Raw genomic sequence first — 17869 nt, 5'->3', positions numbered from 1 at the left:
GCCTGGGAGAGGTGGGTGTTTTATCTGATGTGTAGAAATCAACAGAGAGTCAAGGAAAACAAAGAAGGAAATATGTTCCAAATAAAAGAACAAGATAAGTTTCCAGAAACTGATGCCAAATAAAATGGAGATTGGTGATTTACCTGGCAGGGAATTCAGAATAATGGTCATAAAGATGTTCACGAAGGACTGAAGAGGAATGCATGAACAAAGAATTTCACACAGAAAATTTTAAAAAGTACTAAGCAGAAATCGCAGAGGTAAAGAATACAATAGCTGAACTGAAAAACTTTAATGGGCTTCAAAACAATAAATCAAGCTGATAAAAGCATTGACAAACCAAAAAGACTGGCTGTTGGAAATCAGAGGGTAAAAAGGGAAAAAAGATAGCTTAAAGGACTTACAGAAAGTTCAGAGAGTCCCAGGAGGAGGAGGGGACTTCCCCGGTACATCAGTTGGCAAAGAATCTGCCTGCAATGCGGAGGACCCTGGTTCGATTACTGGGTCGGGAAGATCCCCTGGAGGAGGGTATGAAAACCCACACCAGTGTTCTTGCCTGGAGAATCCCCATGGACAGAGGTGCCTGGCAGGCTACAGTCTATAGGGTCATAAAGAATCGGACATGACTGAGCAGTGAAACAGTGGAGCAGCACAGGAGGAGAAAGAAAGGGAAAGTTTATTCAAAGAAATAATAGCTGAAAACTTCACAAACCTGGGAAAAGAAACAGCCATTCAGGTCCATGAATCCTAAAGGATACCAAATAAAATAAGACCCACACCAAGACACATTACAATCAAATTATTAAAAGGTTAAACAGAATTTTGAAACAAAAGAGAAAGTGATTTGTTAGGTACAAGGGAAGCCCCATAAAACTATAAGCAGATTTTTCATCAGAAATTTTGCCCTCTAGAAGGGAATGTGATGATATATTTAAAATTCTGCAGGGGAAAAAAAACTGCTAGCCAAGAATACTATATCTGACAAAGCTGTCCTTCAAAAATGAAGAGGAAACAAAAGACTTTCACAGATAAAAGCTGAAGGATATTAAACAACATAAGAGCATAAGAAATTATGAAACTCATTGATAAATGTAAATATATAGACAAAAACAATTCTATATTACTATTACAGTGGTGGTAAATCATTTTTCATTCTAGTACAAAAGATTGATTAATGGATACACAATATAAACAGATGTAAGTTGTGACATTACCATATAATGGGGGAGGAGAGAAAGATTTGTTTGCAAGTGAAGTTATCTTAAATAGACGGTTACAACTATATTTTATATAAGCCCCATATTAACCATCATGTACACCACACCCTATCCTGGGACCAATTTGTCCCTGACCCTTGAGTGATGAGAGGGGAGGGCTCTGCTCAGATACATAGGACATCTCTTACAGAGGGTCACATCTCCAAGATTGAAAAGCATAACAAACCTACCACATACATATAAAAACTAATGTGGTGGCAGGGGAATACATATGGGACAAAAGAACAAGATAAAATCACAGAAGAACTAAGTGATGTAGAGACAGGCAGTCTACCTGAAAAAAAGTTCAGAGTAATGAACGTAAAGGTGATCAAAGAACTCAGGAAGAGAATGTATGCACATTCTCACATTCAGAGTGAGAACTTAGAAGTTTAAAAAATACTTAGAAAATATAAAGAACAAAAAAGCAGAGTTGAAGAATATGATAAGTGAAGTGAAAAATACACTACAAGAAATCAAGTTGGCCAGATGATGCAAAAGAATAGATCAGTGAGCTGTAAGACAGAGTAGTGGAAATCACTGCTATGGAACAGAATAAAGGGGAAAAAAATGAAAAGAAATAAGAGCAGTTTAAGAGACCTCTGGGACAACATCAACTGTGATATTCACATTATAGGGGTCCCATAAGGATAACAGAAGAAAGAACCTCAGAAATACTTGAAAGATAATAACTGAAAATACTCCCTAGCCTGGGAAAGCAAACAGTCAACAAGTCCAGAAATTCCAGAGAGTCCTATACAGGATTAACTCAAGGAGGAACACACACACACATCACAATCAAAATGAAAAAAAAAAAGAAAAGGGAATATTAAGAGCAACAAGGGGAAAGCAACAAATAAAATACAAGGAAATTCCCATAAAATCATCAGATGATTTTTCAGCAGAATCTGCAGGTCAGAAGGGAGTGGCATGTCATATTTAAGGTGATGAAAGGGGAAAACTTGCAACAATAATACTCCGAGAGGCTCATGTTCAGATTTAATGGAGAAATCAAAAGGAAAATTTAGAAGAATTCAGCACCAAACTAGTTTTACAACAAATCCTAAAGGAACTTCTGTAGGCAGAATAAAATAGAAACAATAAAGTATGGTAAAGGCAAACAGTAAAGGTAGGAAACCATCTGATCCTAAACTGATGAGCAGGTTAAAAGACTAAGGCAGTGAAAAAAAGTTCATGATTGGGCTTCCCTAGTGGCTCAGCTGCTAAAGAATCCGCCTGCGAAGCGGGAGACCTGAGTTCGATCCCTGGGTTGGGAAGATCCCCTGGAGAAAGGAAAGGCTACCCACTCCAGTATTCTGGCCTGGAGAATTCCCTGGATTGTATAGTCCATGGGGTTGCCAAGAGTCGGACACAACTGAGTGACTTTCACAACGTAGTAAAATCACTTGCATCCACAAAAAGCAAGCAATTAGATGTAAAATATGATATAAAAACAGTAATCACAGGCAGAGAGTACAAATGCAGGGTGTTTAAAATGCAATTGGAATTAAGAGATCAGCAAGCAATATATATGATTGCTCTAAGTTGCTGATCTACAGCTATATAGATTGCTATACAAAAACTTTATGGTAATGTGTGTGTGTTAATCGCTCAGTCATGTCCCACTCTGCGACCCCACAGACTGTAGCCCGCCAGGCTCCTCTGTCCATGGATGGTAATGGCAAAGCAAAAATTTATAATAGATATGCACATTTTAAAAAAAGTTTCTTCCTATACACACTCTGCAAAATGCTGATCAATTGTGTTAAGCCTGGGACTTAACTTGTCAATCAAAAGCTGACAATCAGTTTTCAAGAAAAGATCACACCCACCATATCGTTATCCCAACATGGGGCTTGGGAATAAATGCCCAAGATGGGGTTTAAGGTAAAGAGGCACATAAAAAGACAGAAAACACGTCTACATTTGTTCCCCAAACCTGCCTTCCAGGTTTACTTTATTTTGCTCACATTCTTCTTAGCTCTGGTGTCCAACGCCAAGGTAGTGTTTCCGTAGGTAAACCAGATGAATCGTTTCTCCATAGAACCCTATTTGTCAGGAATTTACCTGCCCTGCTGACTTCCCAGGAGCTAGTCTGAGGGAGAAGCAGGATAAGCTTGCTCAGTGCTACCAGTGTGAGGGCCTTTCTGGCCTAGGTCAGTGGCTGCCCCCGGGCCCAACTTCTAACTCTTATCCACCATTTGGCACCAGTTTGACCCAGGCCATCTCAACAGGCCAGAAGCAAGTCCTCATCTAAGGAAGGTCATAGAAGGAAGCAGATCAGAGCTATGACTTTTATGATGTGCTTTATGATTTCCAAACCACTTAAAATCCATTCTTTCCTCTGATATTTACAGCAATTTTTCCTTTAGAGAAGGAATCATTGTCCACTTTAAATCTTCTGGATGAAAATGGAATCACAACGTAACTGATTTCTTCAAGGTCCCACTGGAGACGGTAAAGCCTGAATGCAGTTTCCTGTGTCTGGTTCCTATGATCTGTCCTAGAGGTGCTGGATGCTGTTCCCTCACTTCTGAGCAGGCCCCGAGCCTTGAGCGGGGACAGGCCCATTCTTCCTGCTCTCCTTCACTCCCCCGCCCCAACAACTTCACCCTCGGGGAACAGCACAGAGCCGGTGGCTGACTGGGGCAAGGGTCAAGCTAACTCTGAACTTCAGGCTCAACTTCTCATTCTCTGGAGGCCTGAAGGTAAATTTTTGCAGAAGTGAGGTAAAAAAAATAAACAACTCAGTCCTGGCCAACTGTTCTCCAAGGCACATCCGCTTTCCTGAAAGACAAAAATGTGAGTTACCTGGTTAGGTGGTCTGTGTCAGCAGGGACGGAAATCTTCCACCACGTCTTGCAAAACCTGAGCAAATGGCAGGCCTGCCTGGCCCTGGGCCTTTACGTACTCAGCTTAGTTGATCACAGCCACCTGGGGTAACAGAAGCCCTCCAAGCTCATTCCACCTTCACACATTCAGTGCCTTCAGGGCTCAGACAGGTGAGCAAGGGTGAAGGGGCCGGGTATAGAGGAAACAAGCGAGGGCCAAGGTTGACCTATAAGTGTGGTCGAGCCGAAAGTCTTATCAAAAATCCATTAGCAAAGGACAAAAGCAAAACTCTGTGTTTATCTCTTTCAATTTTCAAAAAAAATTGTTGAGAAGTAAAAGAAAGTCAGTGTTAAAGCAAGGCACCTTTTCGCTATGTCGTTTCCCTCCTTCAGACCGGGAAGCTCCCTGCCAGGGCTCCCCGTGCAGGGCCGACCCCATCTCATCCCAGCCATGCATCACCTGCTCCAGGCTTCCCCTAGCCCCTCCCCTTCATGACGCCCTCTGCCCCGACTTGGGCTACAACACCCCACACTGGTCTCTACCATCATCTCTCTTGGGGGTGTTTTACTTTCTCCCTAAGTAATACATGTTTAACTGCAAAAATGAAAAAAAAAAAAGTATAAAGACATTAAAGATGTTTGTAATCCCCCAATCCAGAAAAAACCCTTGTTAATATTTGATGTAGTTGCTCACTATCTCTGTAAAGATTCTCTTGCACACTGTCACTGAGATGACCCTCTGTAGTTAATTCTGGGTGTAACTTCTGCTACTTTGTATTTCCCAGTGCAATTACAGTTGTGCCTCTTTAGGCTCAGTGGTAAAGAATCCGCCAGCAACGCAGGAGTGGCCGGAGACATAAGAGATGCTAGTTCGATCCCTGGGTGGAGGAGATCCCCTGGAGAAGGAAATGGCAACCCACTCGAGTATTCTTGCCTGGGAAATCCCATGGACAGAGGAGCCTGTATATATGTATAATTGAATCACTTCGCAGTACACCTAAAACGAATACAATATTGTAAATCAACTATACTTCAACAAAAATTTTAAAAAAGAAACCAGAAAGTTGAGTCTTCAGCCCTTTTAAGCCAATTCCTTGGGCACATGACCTTGGATGAGAAAAAACCTTATCTTCTTATTTCCTTTCACTGAGAAAGGAGCTACTAATTGCTTTCCTAACTGTTAATAACTGGGTTGCTGTAAGTATAAAATAAAATAATTTGCTTGCAAATGAAATCTGTAATTAAAAGGATGCATTACAACTCTCAATAACAACAACAAAACAGTGAAGCAAGAATAATTATAATACTTAAAACAGCTGAAACTTGTTCTATGATAGGAAATATAAAGCTCTTGTAGATAGGAAGACTGGAAGGTTTTCCTATATCTCATGTCTGCTTTCATGTTAGAAAGTTACTTGTCCAGTGTGAGCAAAGGTAGCATAGAACCAGAGGAAGAAAGACACAGAAGATCTAATCAGAGTCAGTTCAGATACACGCAGGACAGTGTCCTACATCAGGAAAGCCTGGGCTGTGAATCACTCCTACATGAGTTCAAATTCCAGTCCCTCCCTTTCTGTGCCTCTGTGGCATGATCAGCAAAACTATACTGTCACAGAAAGTCAGTCCATATTTAATTTAATGATAAGAAAAGGAGAAGGAAATGGCAACCCACTCCAGTGTTCTTGCCTGGAGAATCCCAGGGATGGAGGAGCCTGGTGGGCTGCCGTCTACGAGGGCGCACAGTCAGACACGACTGAAGTGACTTAGCAGCAGCAGCAGCAATGATAAGAAAACTATTATGAATTTCAAGTGTCAACTTACTGTAGCATTTAGTTACTTTTTGGGGGAGACACTGCTAGAAGAGCACAGGCTTTACTATTTGATAAACCTGGTCAACCTGAGTTCTACTTGTGCCCTGTGAGCTTTAAGACTGTAGATCCCATAGTTGGCCCTGATAAGCTCCACTTTTGAGCCTTATCCCCAGTGTGGTGATTGGAATTTGAACCTTGTAACCTTAAACTAGAACACATGGTCCATGAAAGTTGCACTGGTCTTTTTTCTACCTAATTATTGTCATATTCACAGGGTTGCATAATTGAGACATAATATATGCTCAGGAAGCATTTATAGATATAAGGACTTAGGAAACAATTTGAAATGATCTCAGCAGCATAACTAACTCTTTATTTGGTATACAAAAAAGAATTTTTCTTACTCATTTTACAATATTATGAGTAAAACACCCAACTGGCTGGCTGGCTGGGAAACAAGAGAGAAAGAGTTTTCTCTGCATTCTCATTCATATTTCAAGTTATGCATCATATAAATGTATCACCTAGATTTGTAAAGGGTGGTTGTTGTTCAGTCACTGAGTTGTGTCTGACTCTTTGTGACCCCACATACTGCACTACACCAGGCTTCCCTGTTTTTCACAATCTCTGGGAGTTTGCTCAAACTCATGTTCCCTGAGTCGGTGATGCTTATCTAACCATCTCATTTAAAAAGGCAAAACGACCTCTGCAGGAAGAACTTACAGAGTAGAATCTCATCTACTTAAGTCCATGGTACTTAGAATCACTTGTGATGCCCACAGTGCTAAGGAAGCAGCCTTCCCCATCCCTTTCTCAGCAATTAGCTTCACGTTTTTGTGAGTGGGAGGCCCTAAAAAGATCTCAGAACATTTAAAGCTCAATAAAGATGGTGAGTGTCCAATCTTCTTTGTGGGTAACAGGCAGAGGCTAAGCTCCTATCCCCCAAGTTTCTAGGGAGGGAACAACTTGAAGCTGAAATCTCCATCAGAGTCAAGCCAGGGCTTAGGAAGTAAGGGCATGAGTCTTGGTGATGCACAGCCTAGGGAACCTTGAGGTACAAACAGCTGCAAGAGTGACTCATGCTGGGTAGGGCTATCTGGAGACATTCCAACTAAAGCAAAGCATCACAAGAAGAAGAGTAGGGAAGGGCAGAGAGAGGAACTCTGGGTCCCCATGCTCCTATTTCTTGTTACTCACCTATTGAAAAAGGCAGAAAGGATTCCCTTTTCTTAAACTGTCCATTCTCCAGAAAATGCTCTGGATTGAAGGTGTCAGGGGTGGCCCACTCTGTGGGGTCCCTGTGCAGTGCAATCAGGTTAGTCATGACCATGGTGCCCTGGAGAAGACAGAAGTGACTCATGCAAGACAGGACACAACACATGTGTGCAGAGGCAGTCCCCCTGCTCACGCAGCCCAGGCTCCAGGGCTGACAGCACCCTGAACTCCCTCCGTCTCCCCAACTCACCACCTTCTGAGGCCAGCCCCTAGCACCATGCTCCTTGCCATGGGACAGCTTACAATGGTGCACTGAAATTGTCTGCTGGGAATTTTATCAGGGAAGTGTGGCTACTCGAGTGCAGAATGGATCCCTTCAGGGACTTGCCAGTGTAGAACTCGGGAAGGAAGGTGTGTGCATCAATAAGAGAATACTGTGACAGTGGGCAGGCAGTTCTGGACCAAAATCAACCCAGTTGCTCAGTGAGATGGCAGCTTCTCCAACATGAAAAATGTCTCATTCATCTAAGATTCTCCAACTCTCTTCCCTTCATTGTCTAGCACATTCCACAGAAGATTTAATGACAGAATCAGGTCACCCAGTGAAAGGAACCACTGTCCTTCCCAGTGCCCAGCAAGAAACCCAGGAGTCCTCCTTAGTGCCTCCCTTTCCCTCATTCTGCTTTCATCCCATCCTTCACCAGGCTGGCCACTTTTCCTTGAAATTCCTCTCGATTCTATCACCTCCATGTTATGTCCTCCACTGTCTGGTCCAAGTTACTACCTTGGTTGTCCACACTCCTACAGTAGGCCTAACTACAACTCTATATCCTCTCCCCGCTTCAAAGTGCTTCACACACGGAAAGCAGAGTTAGGTCTGGACATGATTTGGTTGTCACTGCTATCCATCCACTACATCTGGAACCTGATAGATACACTCCAGTATTTCCCAGCACTCTTATATTAAGGACACATCACCTGCCCTCTATCTGAGTCATGGTCCTTCTGCCTGCACTCCCACTATATCAAGCCCCTTTCAGTTTCTCAATCATACCACTTGTTCCCATAACTTTCTACATGGTGGCTTCCGGGCTTCCTCACTAGACCTGCTGGTGCCAGGGTCTTTGTCCCTGGCATGAGCCCTGGTCGCCCCCTCCCTCTGCAGGAGACCTTCCAATATTAGTAGGTAGGTCTGGTCCGGTCTCTTATGAGGTCACTGCTGTTTTTCCCTGAGTGCTAGTGTGCACATGATCCAAGAGTGGAGTTGATATTTCCTATAGCCCTGTGGAATTCCTGCAATCAAAAGCTGCTGGCATTCAAAGCCAGATTCCTTCGGGCTCAGGACTTTCACTCTTGTGGGCAGAATTTCTGTATTGTAATCATTTTCCAGCTGCAAGTTCCCCACCCAGAGATTTGTTCTAGTCCTCACAGAATACTACATCAGAAAAAAAATCTTGTAGAACCAGTCTGTTGAGCTAGGATGGTTCTCTGGAGCTAACTGAATTGCTACGAATATGTGAAGATCACCCGTAATATCATTTAGACCTCAGAATTCACCCATAAAGTGGTCAATCAATAAGAAAATAGCAAATGCAATCACTGCGGGAATAGCTGCTTTTTCTAGGGCTGCAGGGACCATGACCAAACGAGCCCAAAGGGAGGTTCTTCCAGTTTTGCCTTGAGATCAACACCAGGTTCAATACACAAAGAGGGATCAGATTGGATTGGATCCACAGAAATAGACCAAGGTGGCGAGAAAGCAAGGTACTGGATATGTGCAGTGTTCTGGTGAGATACTATGGGGCAGAGGAGAGCTGTTTGCTGAGATCCTTAGGAGTGATGGGCAGAGAGAGAGCAGAATTGCCTTTGTGAGGAGAGGGAATTTAACAGGGCCCTGCTGAGAACAATTGCAGGAACACTCTCTTGAAATCAAGCCAAATGAAGCAACTCCAGTGGGAGAACATGGTGTAGTACAAAAAAGATGAACCTGGGCATCAGAACACTTCTATTTCTTTAACCCAACTCATATGACTTTGTAGCCAAGGGATCTTAAATACAAGATCAATCAGCTCTGAGCCTTGATGCAAATTCGTAAAATGAAGATAAGAGAATGATTGAGAATTAAGACATTTTGAAAGCATCTATATAGTTCATAGTACATAACCACTCCTTAAAAAGCATTCATTAGTTCTCTCCTTTTGTGATATTTAATGTGCACAGGCTTGGATTGATTCTCTTGTGAGGTAGTCCCATCAACAGACTGTAAGTCAAGGCAATACCTGTGGGGATATTATGTTAGAAACACCAGTTTAATGTGATGGCCCAGGAGGTCTCAACTGTCCCTCACATTTTAACATTCTATAGCCCTAGGATTGTGAAGCAGAATTTTCCAAAAATAAATCTGGCAAGTCACTATCCTATCAGAAGCCCTCCCATGACAAAGAAAAGGACTTCATGGCAAAGGCTGACTGAGAATTGCTGCCTGCACATCATGCAGTAAAAAGAATGAGAAATCTCACAGCAGAGAGAATTCAGCCTTTGCCTGAATGTGCTTGACGTAGGAATTTCCATTCTCCTTCAGAACACCAATTACCATTGATCTGATAATGTTCTGAAGACCTCACATGAAGAGAGATATCCAGTATTAGGTCAGTAATTATATCTCTCTCTCCCCATTTAAGTGTTTCGCTAAGACAAGAAAACAGGTCGCTTTTCCAGGTGAGAATCCCACCATTTAAAATATGAGCTTGGAGATCTGAGGCTGTTGGTGTGAGTCCCTAATTACCTTGGGCAGGTGGTATCCAGCCAGGGTGGTGTCCACTGCCACCTCCCGGGGCACGTTCAGAGGGATGATGTTCCCCATTCGCAGCACCTCATGGATGACAGCGTTGGTGTAGGGCATGGACTCTCGAGCGGCCATGCTTGGCTGTTGTGATTGGCCAAGCACCCTGTCAATCTCAGCTTGGACTTTTTCTGAAAAAAGCAGAGGTGGTTCTATTATTCTGTTTTTCCATAACTCTCCTTGAGCCTGGTTAAGTTAAGGAATGAAATAACCAGCATCAAAATGGCTATCTTAGGCTCTCCAGACTAGCTTCTCAGGGAGGTATGAAAGTGGGAAGTGGGCCCTGCTCTGAGACAAATTAGGTGGCAAACTCTTGCTCAACAACATTCCTGCTGGAAAGCTCTCTGAGCTTCAGATTCCTCTTATTAGTGAGAGTGAACCAACATTCCCTATAGATGAACTAATTTATGGAAGCATACTGGCCTGGCCCAGCCCATCCACTAATGAGCTCACCTTGGATTTCGGGGTTAAGGGCCATGAAGAGCAGCCCCCAGCGCAGGCTGGTTGAAGTCGTCTCTGTTCCAGCAAGGAAGAGGTCCAGGGTGTTGTAGATGAGGTTTTCTTCCTGGAAACTTGAAGTAGCATCACCCTTATGCTAAAAAATACAGCGATTATTGACTTATCCAGATGGTTCTTAGTTGCCACAACATAGGAGGCTTCATCCTAGTGAGAACATGGGAGGAGAGATTCCCCCAAGAGAAATGACTTTTCCTTTGACCATCTCAGCAGGCCAAGGCTTATTATTGCAGTATCATTAGCATACTCCTGCCCCAAGTGCTGGAATCTCTTGTCACCGTGGATGGGTGAAAATTGAGACATCCTCTTTACTTCCATATTTTGGGAGAATCTGTTATTTATTATTATAACAGTATATTATTATATTGGAAATATAATAATATTTGGGTTACAATATTAGCCACACCTTTTACTATGTATATGACTTGACCAAGTTACTAAACCTTTCAAACTACATTCAATACCCATCCCTCAACTGGCATTATGAACTATGTGAGATGGAAAGGTCATAGAAGAAATCCTCAACAAATGTTTGTACTGTTATCATAAAGAATAAAATGAATTTCTCTGCAGTACAACAATTTTCATAATTTCCCATCAACATCCTCCTTTTTAGGTTAAAATTCTCTGATTCCAGCGGCCATTCCTCATGGCACTTCAGCATCTTCACCACTTTGCTAGAGAAGCTTCAAAGTGTCAGTGTTCCTCTGTGTGTGGTCGCACACCTGCACACCTTATAACAAGTGAAATCGCCTCCTCTCAGGAGAAATCAATGCTTCTATTAATGGTATAATGATAAAGTGAAATAGGAGACAGAGAAAAATGCACAATTATTTCAACTGCAAGAGTTGAAAATGAGTCAAAAATTATGCCACTGTGGCAGTGATGAGTATTAGCCAGAGGGCTTACTATGTTAAAGGACATACAACCTATTTGGCCTTTCCCATGCATCTTACAAATAACATTTGAAAGTGCATGAAATAGGGAGGAGGAAGGAATCCTGGCCAAAGTCCTCCACTTGAGGCTAACCTTTGGCATCTGACTCATGTTCGCTTGTGCTCTGCACTGGGGAACTGGGAAAGAGGTAGTGGACTGGACATTGTATGGCTATTAAGAAAACAATGCTTCTTTTTCTTATCGGGTACAGGTCTTTCAGATATGGGCAGAGCATAGAGATTAGACTGAAAAGGCAGTATTTGGGCTTTCCAAAGACCTCAATTAAAGAAAGTAGGGGAAACTACTAGACCATCCAGGTATGACCTAAATCAAATACCTTATGATTATACAGTGGAAGTGACAAATAGATTCAAGGGATTAGATCTGATAGACAGAGTGCCTGAAGAACTATGGATGAGGTTCATGACATTGTATAGGCGGTAGTGATCAAGAAAAAGAAATGAAAAAAAGCAAAATGGTTGTCTGAGGAGGCTTTACAAATAGCTGAGAAAAGAAGAGAGGCTAAAAGCAAAGGAGAAAAGGAAAGATATACCCATCTGAATACCAAGTTACAAAGAACAGCAAGGAGAGATAAGAAACCCTTCCTAAGTGGTCAGTGCAAAGAAATAGAGGAAAACAATAGAATGGGAAAAACTAGAGATCTCTTCAAGAAAATTAAAGATACCATGGGAACATTTCATGTGAAGATGGGCACAATAAAGGACAGAAACAGTATGGACCTAACAGAAGCAGAAGATATTATGAAGAGGTGGCAAGAATACACACAAGAACTATACAAAAAAGATCTTAATGACTCATATAACCACAATGGTGTGATCACTCATGTACAGCCAGACATCCTGGAATGTGAAATCAAGTGGGCCTTAGGAAGCATCACTATGAACAAAGCTACTAGAGGTGATGGAATTCCAGTCGAGCCATTTCAAATCCTAAAAGATGATGCTGTTAAAGCACTGCACTCAATATGTCAGCAAATTTGGAAAACTCAGCCATGGTCATAGGACTGGAAAAGGTCAGTTCTCATTCCGATCCCCAAGAAAGGCAATGCCAAAGAATGTCAAACTACTGCACAAGTGCACTCATCTCACACACTAGCAAAGTAATGCTCAAAATTCTCCAAGAGACTTCAACAGTACGTGAACCAAGAACTTCCAGATGTTCAAGGTGGATTTAGAAAAGACAGAGGAACCAGAGATCAAATTGCCAACTCTTTTGGATCATCAAAAGAGCAAGAGAGACCATTCACACTGACTGCTTCTCCTGAGCAGATCAGCAAGACCATGGGTGCTTGCAAGGAGCTCGATGCAGCACCGTCCCACCCCAAGCCAGGAGCCGGCAGGGGACATCTGCGTGCTCCAATCCATGGGCAAAATGCTTTGAAGAGCTCACCACACACACCTTTATGGTTCTCTTTAAAGAAGCCTCACAGAAGCTTGAGGAGGAGAATAAGATGGCAGAGGAGTAGGTGGACATGGAGTACATCTCTCTCCACAGATACACCAGGAATACACCTTCGAACAGAGATGTGCATGCAGAACACCAGCTGTGAGTGGACAGGAGTGCCTGACCAGCAGAAAAGAATATCCAGAACCATGCAAAACTCAGTAGGATGAAGGAATGAGGGGGAAAACTAGGAGTGGACCTGCCCTCAACCGGTGGGGGAACTGAAGCAGGGGTCCTATCCCCACATTGGGGCAATTGTATGAGTCAGAGGAGAAACATTTAAGGCTGAGAGTGAAACAGCTGATCTGTGGCAGCCTAAATGGAATGAAAACCAGACAGTCCTTGCTGCAGCCACACATACATTGGACAGGGACATAGGTTCCCTGGAAGGTGCAATGGCTGAGAGATGGAGTTTAGGGATTGTGGAGCAATCCCAGGGTGAGGGCTGCTGCTGGTTACAGAGAGACAGATCGAGGGGATGTGAACAAGAAGATTATGGTGGGAAATGCCTGTGGAGAAAACCTGGGCAGCCATGGAAGCAAAGCAATACTTCTGAGTCACGCAGTAGTGTCTGGAACATTCACCATAGCCTCTCTCTCCCCACACACCAGCATCGGTGTGAACAATAGAGAGGCTGGCCCATCAAACGCCTGATGCACTGAACTAGAGTAGGACCCCACCCAGGGTGCCTCTTTAAGTGCCTGATACACAGATCTACAGAGTAGGATGCCAGCCAGGTGGGCCCCTCTATGTGCCTGACGTGCCCAACAACAGAAAACGACCCCAGGCAAGGGAGCCCTCTAAGTGCCTGAATGAGCAGAGCTACAGAGAAAGGCTGGCTAAAGAGGCCTTCTGATCACCAGCTACAAGAGGCTTGAAAAAAGACTCTGAGAGGGTCATAACTCCTGCGATGGAGGCAGTCCGTCTCCCCACACACTTGGTGCTGCCAGGGTCCCTGCAAGCCAAGAAGCTGCGCCACCTTCATGCTCAACTCTCACTGGGGCAGAGCTGCCACAGGCCAAAAAAAAAAAAAAAAGTCTTGCATCTATGCAAACAGGATCACTTCATTCGTGTCCAACTCTTTGTGACCCTGTAGACCCTGTGGCCTGCCAGGCTTCTCTGTTAGGGGGCTTCTCCAGGTAAGAATACTGGAACATATTGGCCAATACTGGTTGCCATACTCTTCTAGAGCACTATATTTCCTGCTGCCCTAGCCGCCAACTCCTCTGAGTACCTGGTGCTGCCAGAACCCCTGCGACCCAAGCAGCTGGACCACCTCTGCACTTGACCTTCACAAGGGCAAACCCAAGTCCTCCAGGGCAGCCTCAGAAGCAAACCCCAATGAACGATGGATGACCCACATGCAGAAGTGGAAATAAAACCACAATTGAAACCCAGGGGCAGTGTGGCCAAGGAAGAAGACCCAAAATCTTCCCACCAGCTGTACAAGCTCCAGATTAAACCCACATGATCAACTAGGCAGTCTCTGTGCCTATGGAATATGTAAAAGGACACTGAGAGCTCGCACAAAAGAAAATGCACTGGTTCTGTTAGCTGTGGACACTGGAGGGAAGAACACACAGGAATGGGACCAGATTAGAATCTGAGCTGCACCCACAGCAGGTCCAGAGATCAGCATAGTGTTGGAGGGCATCCTAGAGAAGTGAGGTGGACTGTGACTCCCAGAGAGGAAAAGGACTCTGACAGCAATGATTCAGGAAAAACATTTATTATTCTTGTGTTTTGATTTGTTCTGTAGATTCTTTTGGATTTTTTTTTCTTTTTTCCCCCCTTTCTGTTGTAGTTGTTGATTTTATTGGCACTATGAAATCTAATTAAGCATTTGAGCTTTTTTTTTTTTCCTCACATTTTTTATTGTTGTTATAAACCTCTGCCTCTATGTTGGGCTTTCACAGTTCTGTGGAGTTTTCCTTTTGTTTTTTTTATTTTAATTTTTGACTTTTTAAACCTATTATTATTTTTCTATATTTATTCCTTTGTTTGCTTTTCCTACTGTTCTTTTCCCCTGCAGTTAATCTTTAATGTATATAAATCTTCTTTATCTACCTCTATTTAACTTTGCATATCTATTCTTTCTTTACTTTCTTTCCTTTCCTCTCAACATATTTGTTAGTTTTATTTTCATTGCTTTATTCCCCAATTGGCACCTTGCTTTTGTTTTGTTTTCCAGTTTGTGCTTTAGTTAGTTTTATTCTTAACTGGTAGATATAATTTTTGGTTTCCTTTGTTCGCCAGGTTAATCTATTCTACTTTATTTTTGTTGGACTGTTTTGATTTTGCTTATGGGTGTGTATATATATATGTGTGTGTGTGTGTGTGTGTGTATTCAGTGACACTTTTTATTGTTGTTATAAACCTCTGCCTCTATATTGGGCTTTTGCAGTTCTGTGGAGTTTTCCTTTTTCTTTCTTTATTCTTCCTTTTTTTAATCTTCTTTTTTTCTTTTCTTTTTTATAATTTTAATTTTTAATTTTTTAAACCTACTATATATTTTTCTACATTTATTCCTTGGTTTGCCTTTCCTACTATTCTTCATTTTGCAGTTAATTGTTAATGTATATAAATCTTCTGCATCCATGACTATTTAACTTTGCATATCTATTCTTTCTTTTCTTTCCTCTCAACATATTTGTTAGGTCTGCTTTCATTGCTTTATTTGCACCTTGATTTAGTTTTGTTTTCCAGTTTGTGCTTTAGTTAGTTTTGTTCTTAACTGATAAATACAATTTTTTATTTCCTTTGTTCACCTGGTCAATCTACTGTACTTTATTTTCGTTGGACTGTTTTGACTTTACTTATGGGTATATATATATATGTGTGTATATTCTGTTATTTTGATTATTATTTACCTGATTTTGTAACGGCTATTTGTCGGGGGTTCATCTTTGGGTTCTTGGTTTGGGGTATTTGTTTTAATCTCACTTAATACCACAGCAAACCACTTGAGGAATCTTTGTTCATGACCAGAGATCAAGCCCTAAGCCTTTGGAATGAAAGCACTGACTCCACGACCCTAGTCTACCAGAGAACTAACCCCAGGGAGTATCAAATAGTGAGAACTCACACAAAGGAAGCCACTTGAATACAAAATATGGCATCACTCAACCACCAGTAGCACCCTGTGCAGGATGCTTCATCTAAACAAACAAAACAATACAAACCCAATCATCAGCACAGAGGATTACCACCTCACTCAGCCTTGCCCATCTGAGGAAAAACAAACAAACAAAAAACTCAGCACAAATCCCATCCTATACAAAGCTTACACTGGACCAACACTTAGGAGGGCAGAAACCAAAAAGAAGAAATAATTCAACCTTGAAGATTGAGAAAAGGAGACCTCAAACACAATAAGTTAAAAAAAATAATAATGAAAAGGCAGAGAAGTACTATGCAAATGAAGGAACAGACTAGAAACACAGAGGTCCAAATAAATGAAGAGGAAATACGCAAACTACCTGAAAAAGAATTCAGAATAATGATAGTAAAGATGATCAAAAACCTTGAAAACAAAATGGAGAAAATGCAAGAATCAATTAACAAAGACCTAGAAGAATTAAAGAATAAGCCAAGACAGACAAACAACACAATTACTGAAATTAAAAATACTCTAGAAGGATTCAATATCAGAATATCTGAAGCAGAAGAATGAATCAGTGAGCTGGGAGACAAAATTGTGGAAATAACTTCTGAAGAACAGATAAAGTAAAAATAATGAAAAGAACTGAGGATAGTCTCAGAAACCTCTGAGACAATATCAAATGCCCCAAATTTGAATTATAGGGGTCCCAGAAGAAGAACAGAAAAAGAAAGGGTATGAGAAAATTTTTGAAGAGATTATAGTTGAAAATTTCCCCAACATGGAAGAGGAAATAGTCAAGTCCAAGAGGAACAAAGAGTCCCATTGATGATAAACCCAAGGAGAAACACACCATGACACATACTAATCAAACTAACAAAGACTAAACACAAAGAAATAATATTAAAAGCAGCAAGGGAAAAGCAACAAGTAACATACATGGGAAACCCCATTTGCTTAATAGCTGATCTTTCAGCAGAAACTGCAGGCCAGAAGGGAATGGCAGGATATATTTAAAGTACTGAAAAGGAAAAATCTACAACCAAGATTATTGTACTCAGCAAGGATCTCATTCAAAGTTGATGGAGAGATAAAAGCTTTTCAGACAAGCAAAAGTTAAGAGAATTCAGTACCACCAAACCAGCTTTACAACAAATGTTAAAGGGACTTATATAGTCAAGAAATATAAGAGAAGAAAAAGATCTACAAAATCAAACCCCAAACAATTAAGAAAATGGCAATAGGAACACATATATCAATAATTACTTCAAATGTACATGGATTAAATACTCCAACCAAAAGACACAGACTGGCTGAATGGATGCAAAAATAAGACCCATATTTTCTGTCTACAAGAAACCCACTTCAGATCTAAAGACACATATAGACTGAAAGTGATAGGATGGAAAAATATATTCCTTGCAAATGGGAAGTAAAAGAAAGCTGGAGCAGCAATCCTCATATAAGACAAAATAGACATTAAAATAAAGAATATTACAAGAGATAAGGAAGGACACTACATAATGATCAAGGGAACAATCAAGATGAAGAGATAACAATTGTAAATATCTATGCACCCAACATAAGAGCACCTCAGTACATAAGACTAACACTAACAGACATAAGGAGAAATTGACAGTAACACAATAATAGTAGGAGACTTTAACACCCCACTCACACCAGTGGACAGATCATCAAAACAGAAAATTAATAAGGAAACACAAGTCTTAAGTGATACATTAGATGAGATGGATGTCATTCATATCTTCAGGACATTCCATCCAAATGCAGAAGAATACACCTTCTCAGGTACACATGGAACATTGGCCAGGATAGACCACATCTTGGGTCACAAATCAAACCTCAGTGAATTTAAGAAATTGAAATCATACCAAGCA

At 41.6% G+C, this 17869-nt stretch overlaps 1 protein-coding gene across 2 annotated transcripts in view; it reads right to left on the bottom strand.

Moving 5' to 3' along the window:
• Window positions 1–3227: 3227 nt before the first annotated feature.
• Window positions 3228–17869, bottom strand: part of LOC102267400 (cytochrome P450 2J2) — a 31791-nt gene continuing 17149 nt past the window's right edge. Inside the window, exons 6-9 of one of the 2 annotated variants that reach the window (XM_070364676.1) lie at window positions 10409–10550; window positions 9899–10086; window positions 7096–7234; window positions 3228–4043 (exon numbers count right to left, since the gene is read on the bottom strand). In XM_070364676.1, coding sequence (XP_070220777.1) covers window positions 3865–4043; window positions 7096–7234; window positions 9899–10086; window positions 10409–10550 — 648 coding nt within the window. In that variant the 3' untranslated portion in view covers window positions 3228–3864. The remainder of the gene's footprint in view (window positions 4044–7095; window positions 7235–9898; window positions 10087–10408; window positions 10551–17869) is intronic. The other variant, XM_070364685.1, reaches the window with a different exon arrangement.

Source organism: Bos mutus, chromosome 3 (genome assembly GCF_027580195.1).
Source record: "Bos mutus isolate GX-2022 chromosome 3, NWIPB_WYAK_1.1, whole genome shotgun sequence".
Classification (NCBI taxonomy): domain Eukaryota; kingdom Metazoa; phylum Chordata; class Mammalia; order Artiodactyla; family Bovidae; genus Bos; species Bos mutus.
The sequence above is the reverse complement of the archived record's forward strand: the minus strand, read 5'-3'. Positions and strand labels throughout refer to the sequence as shown.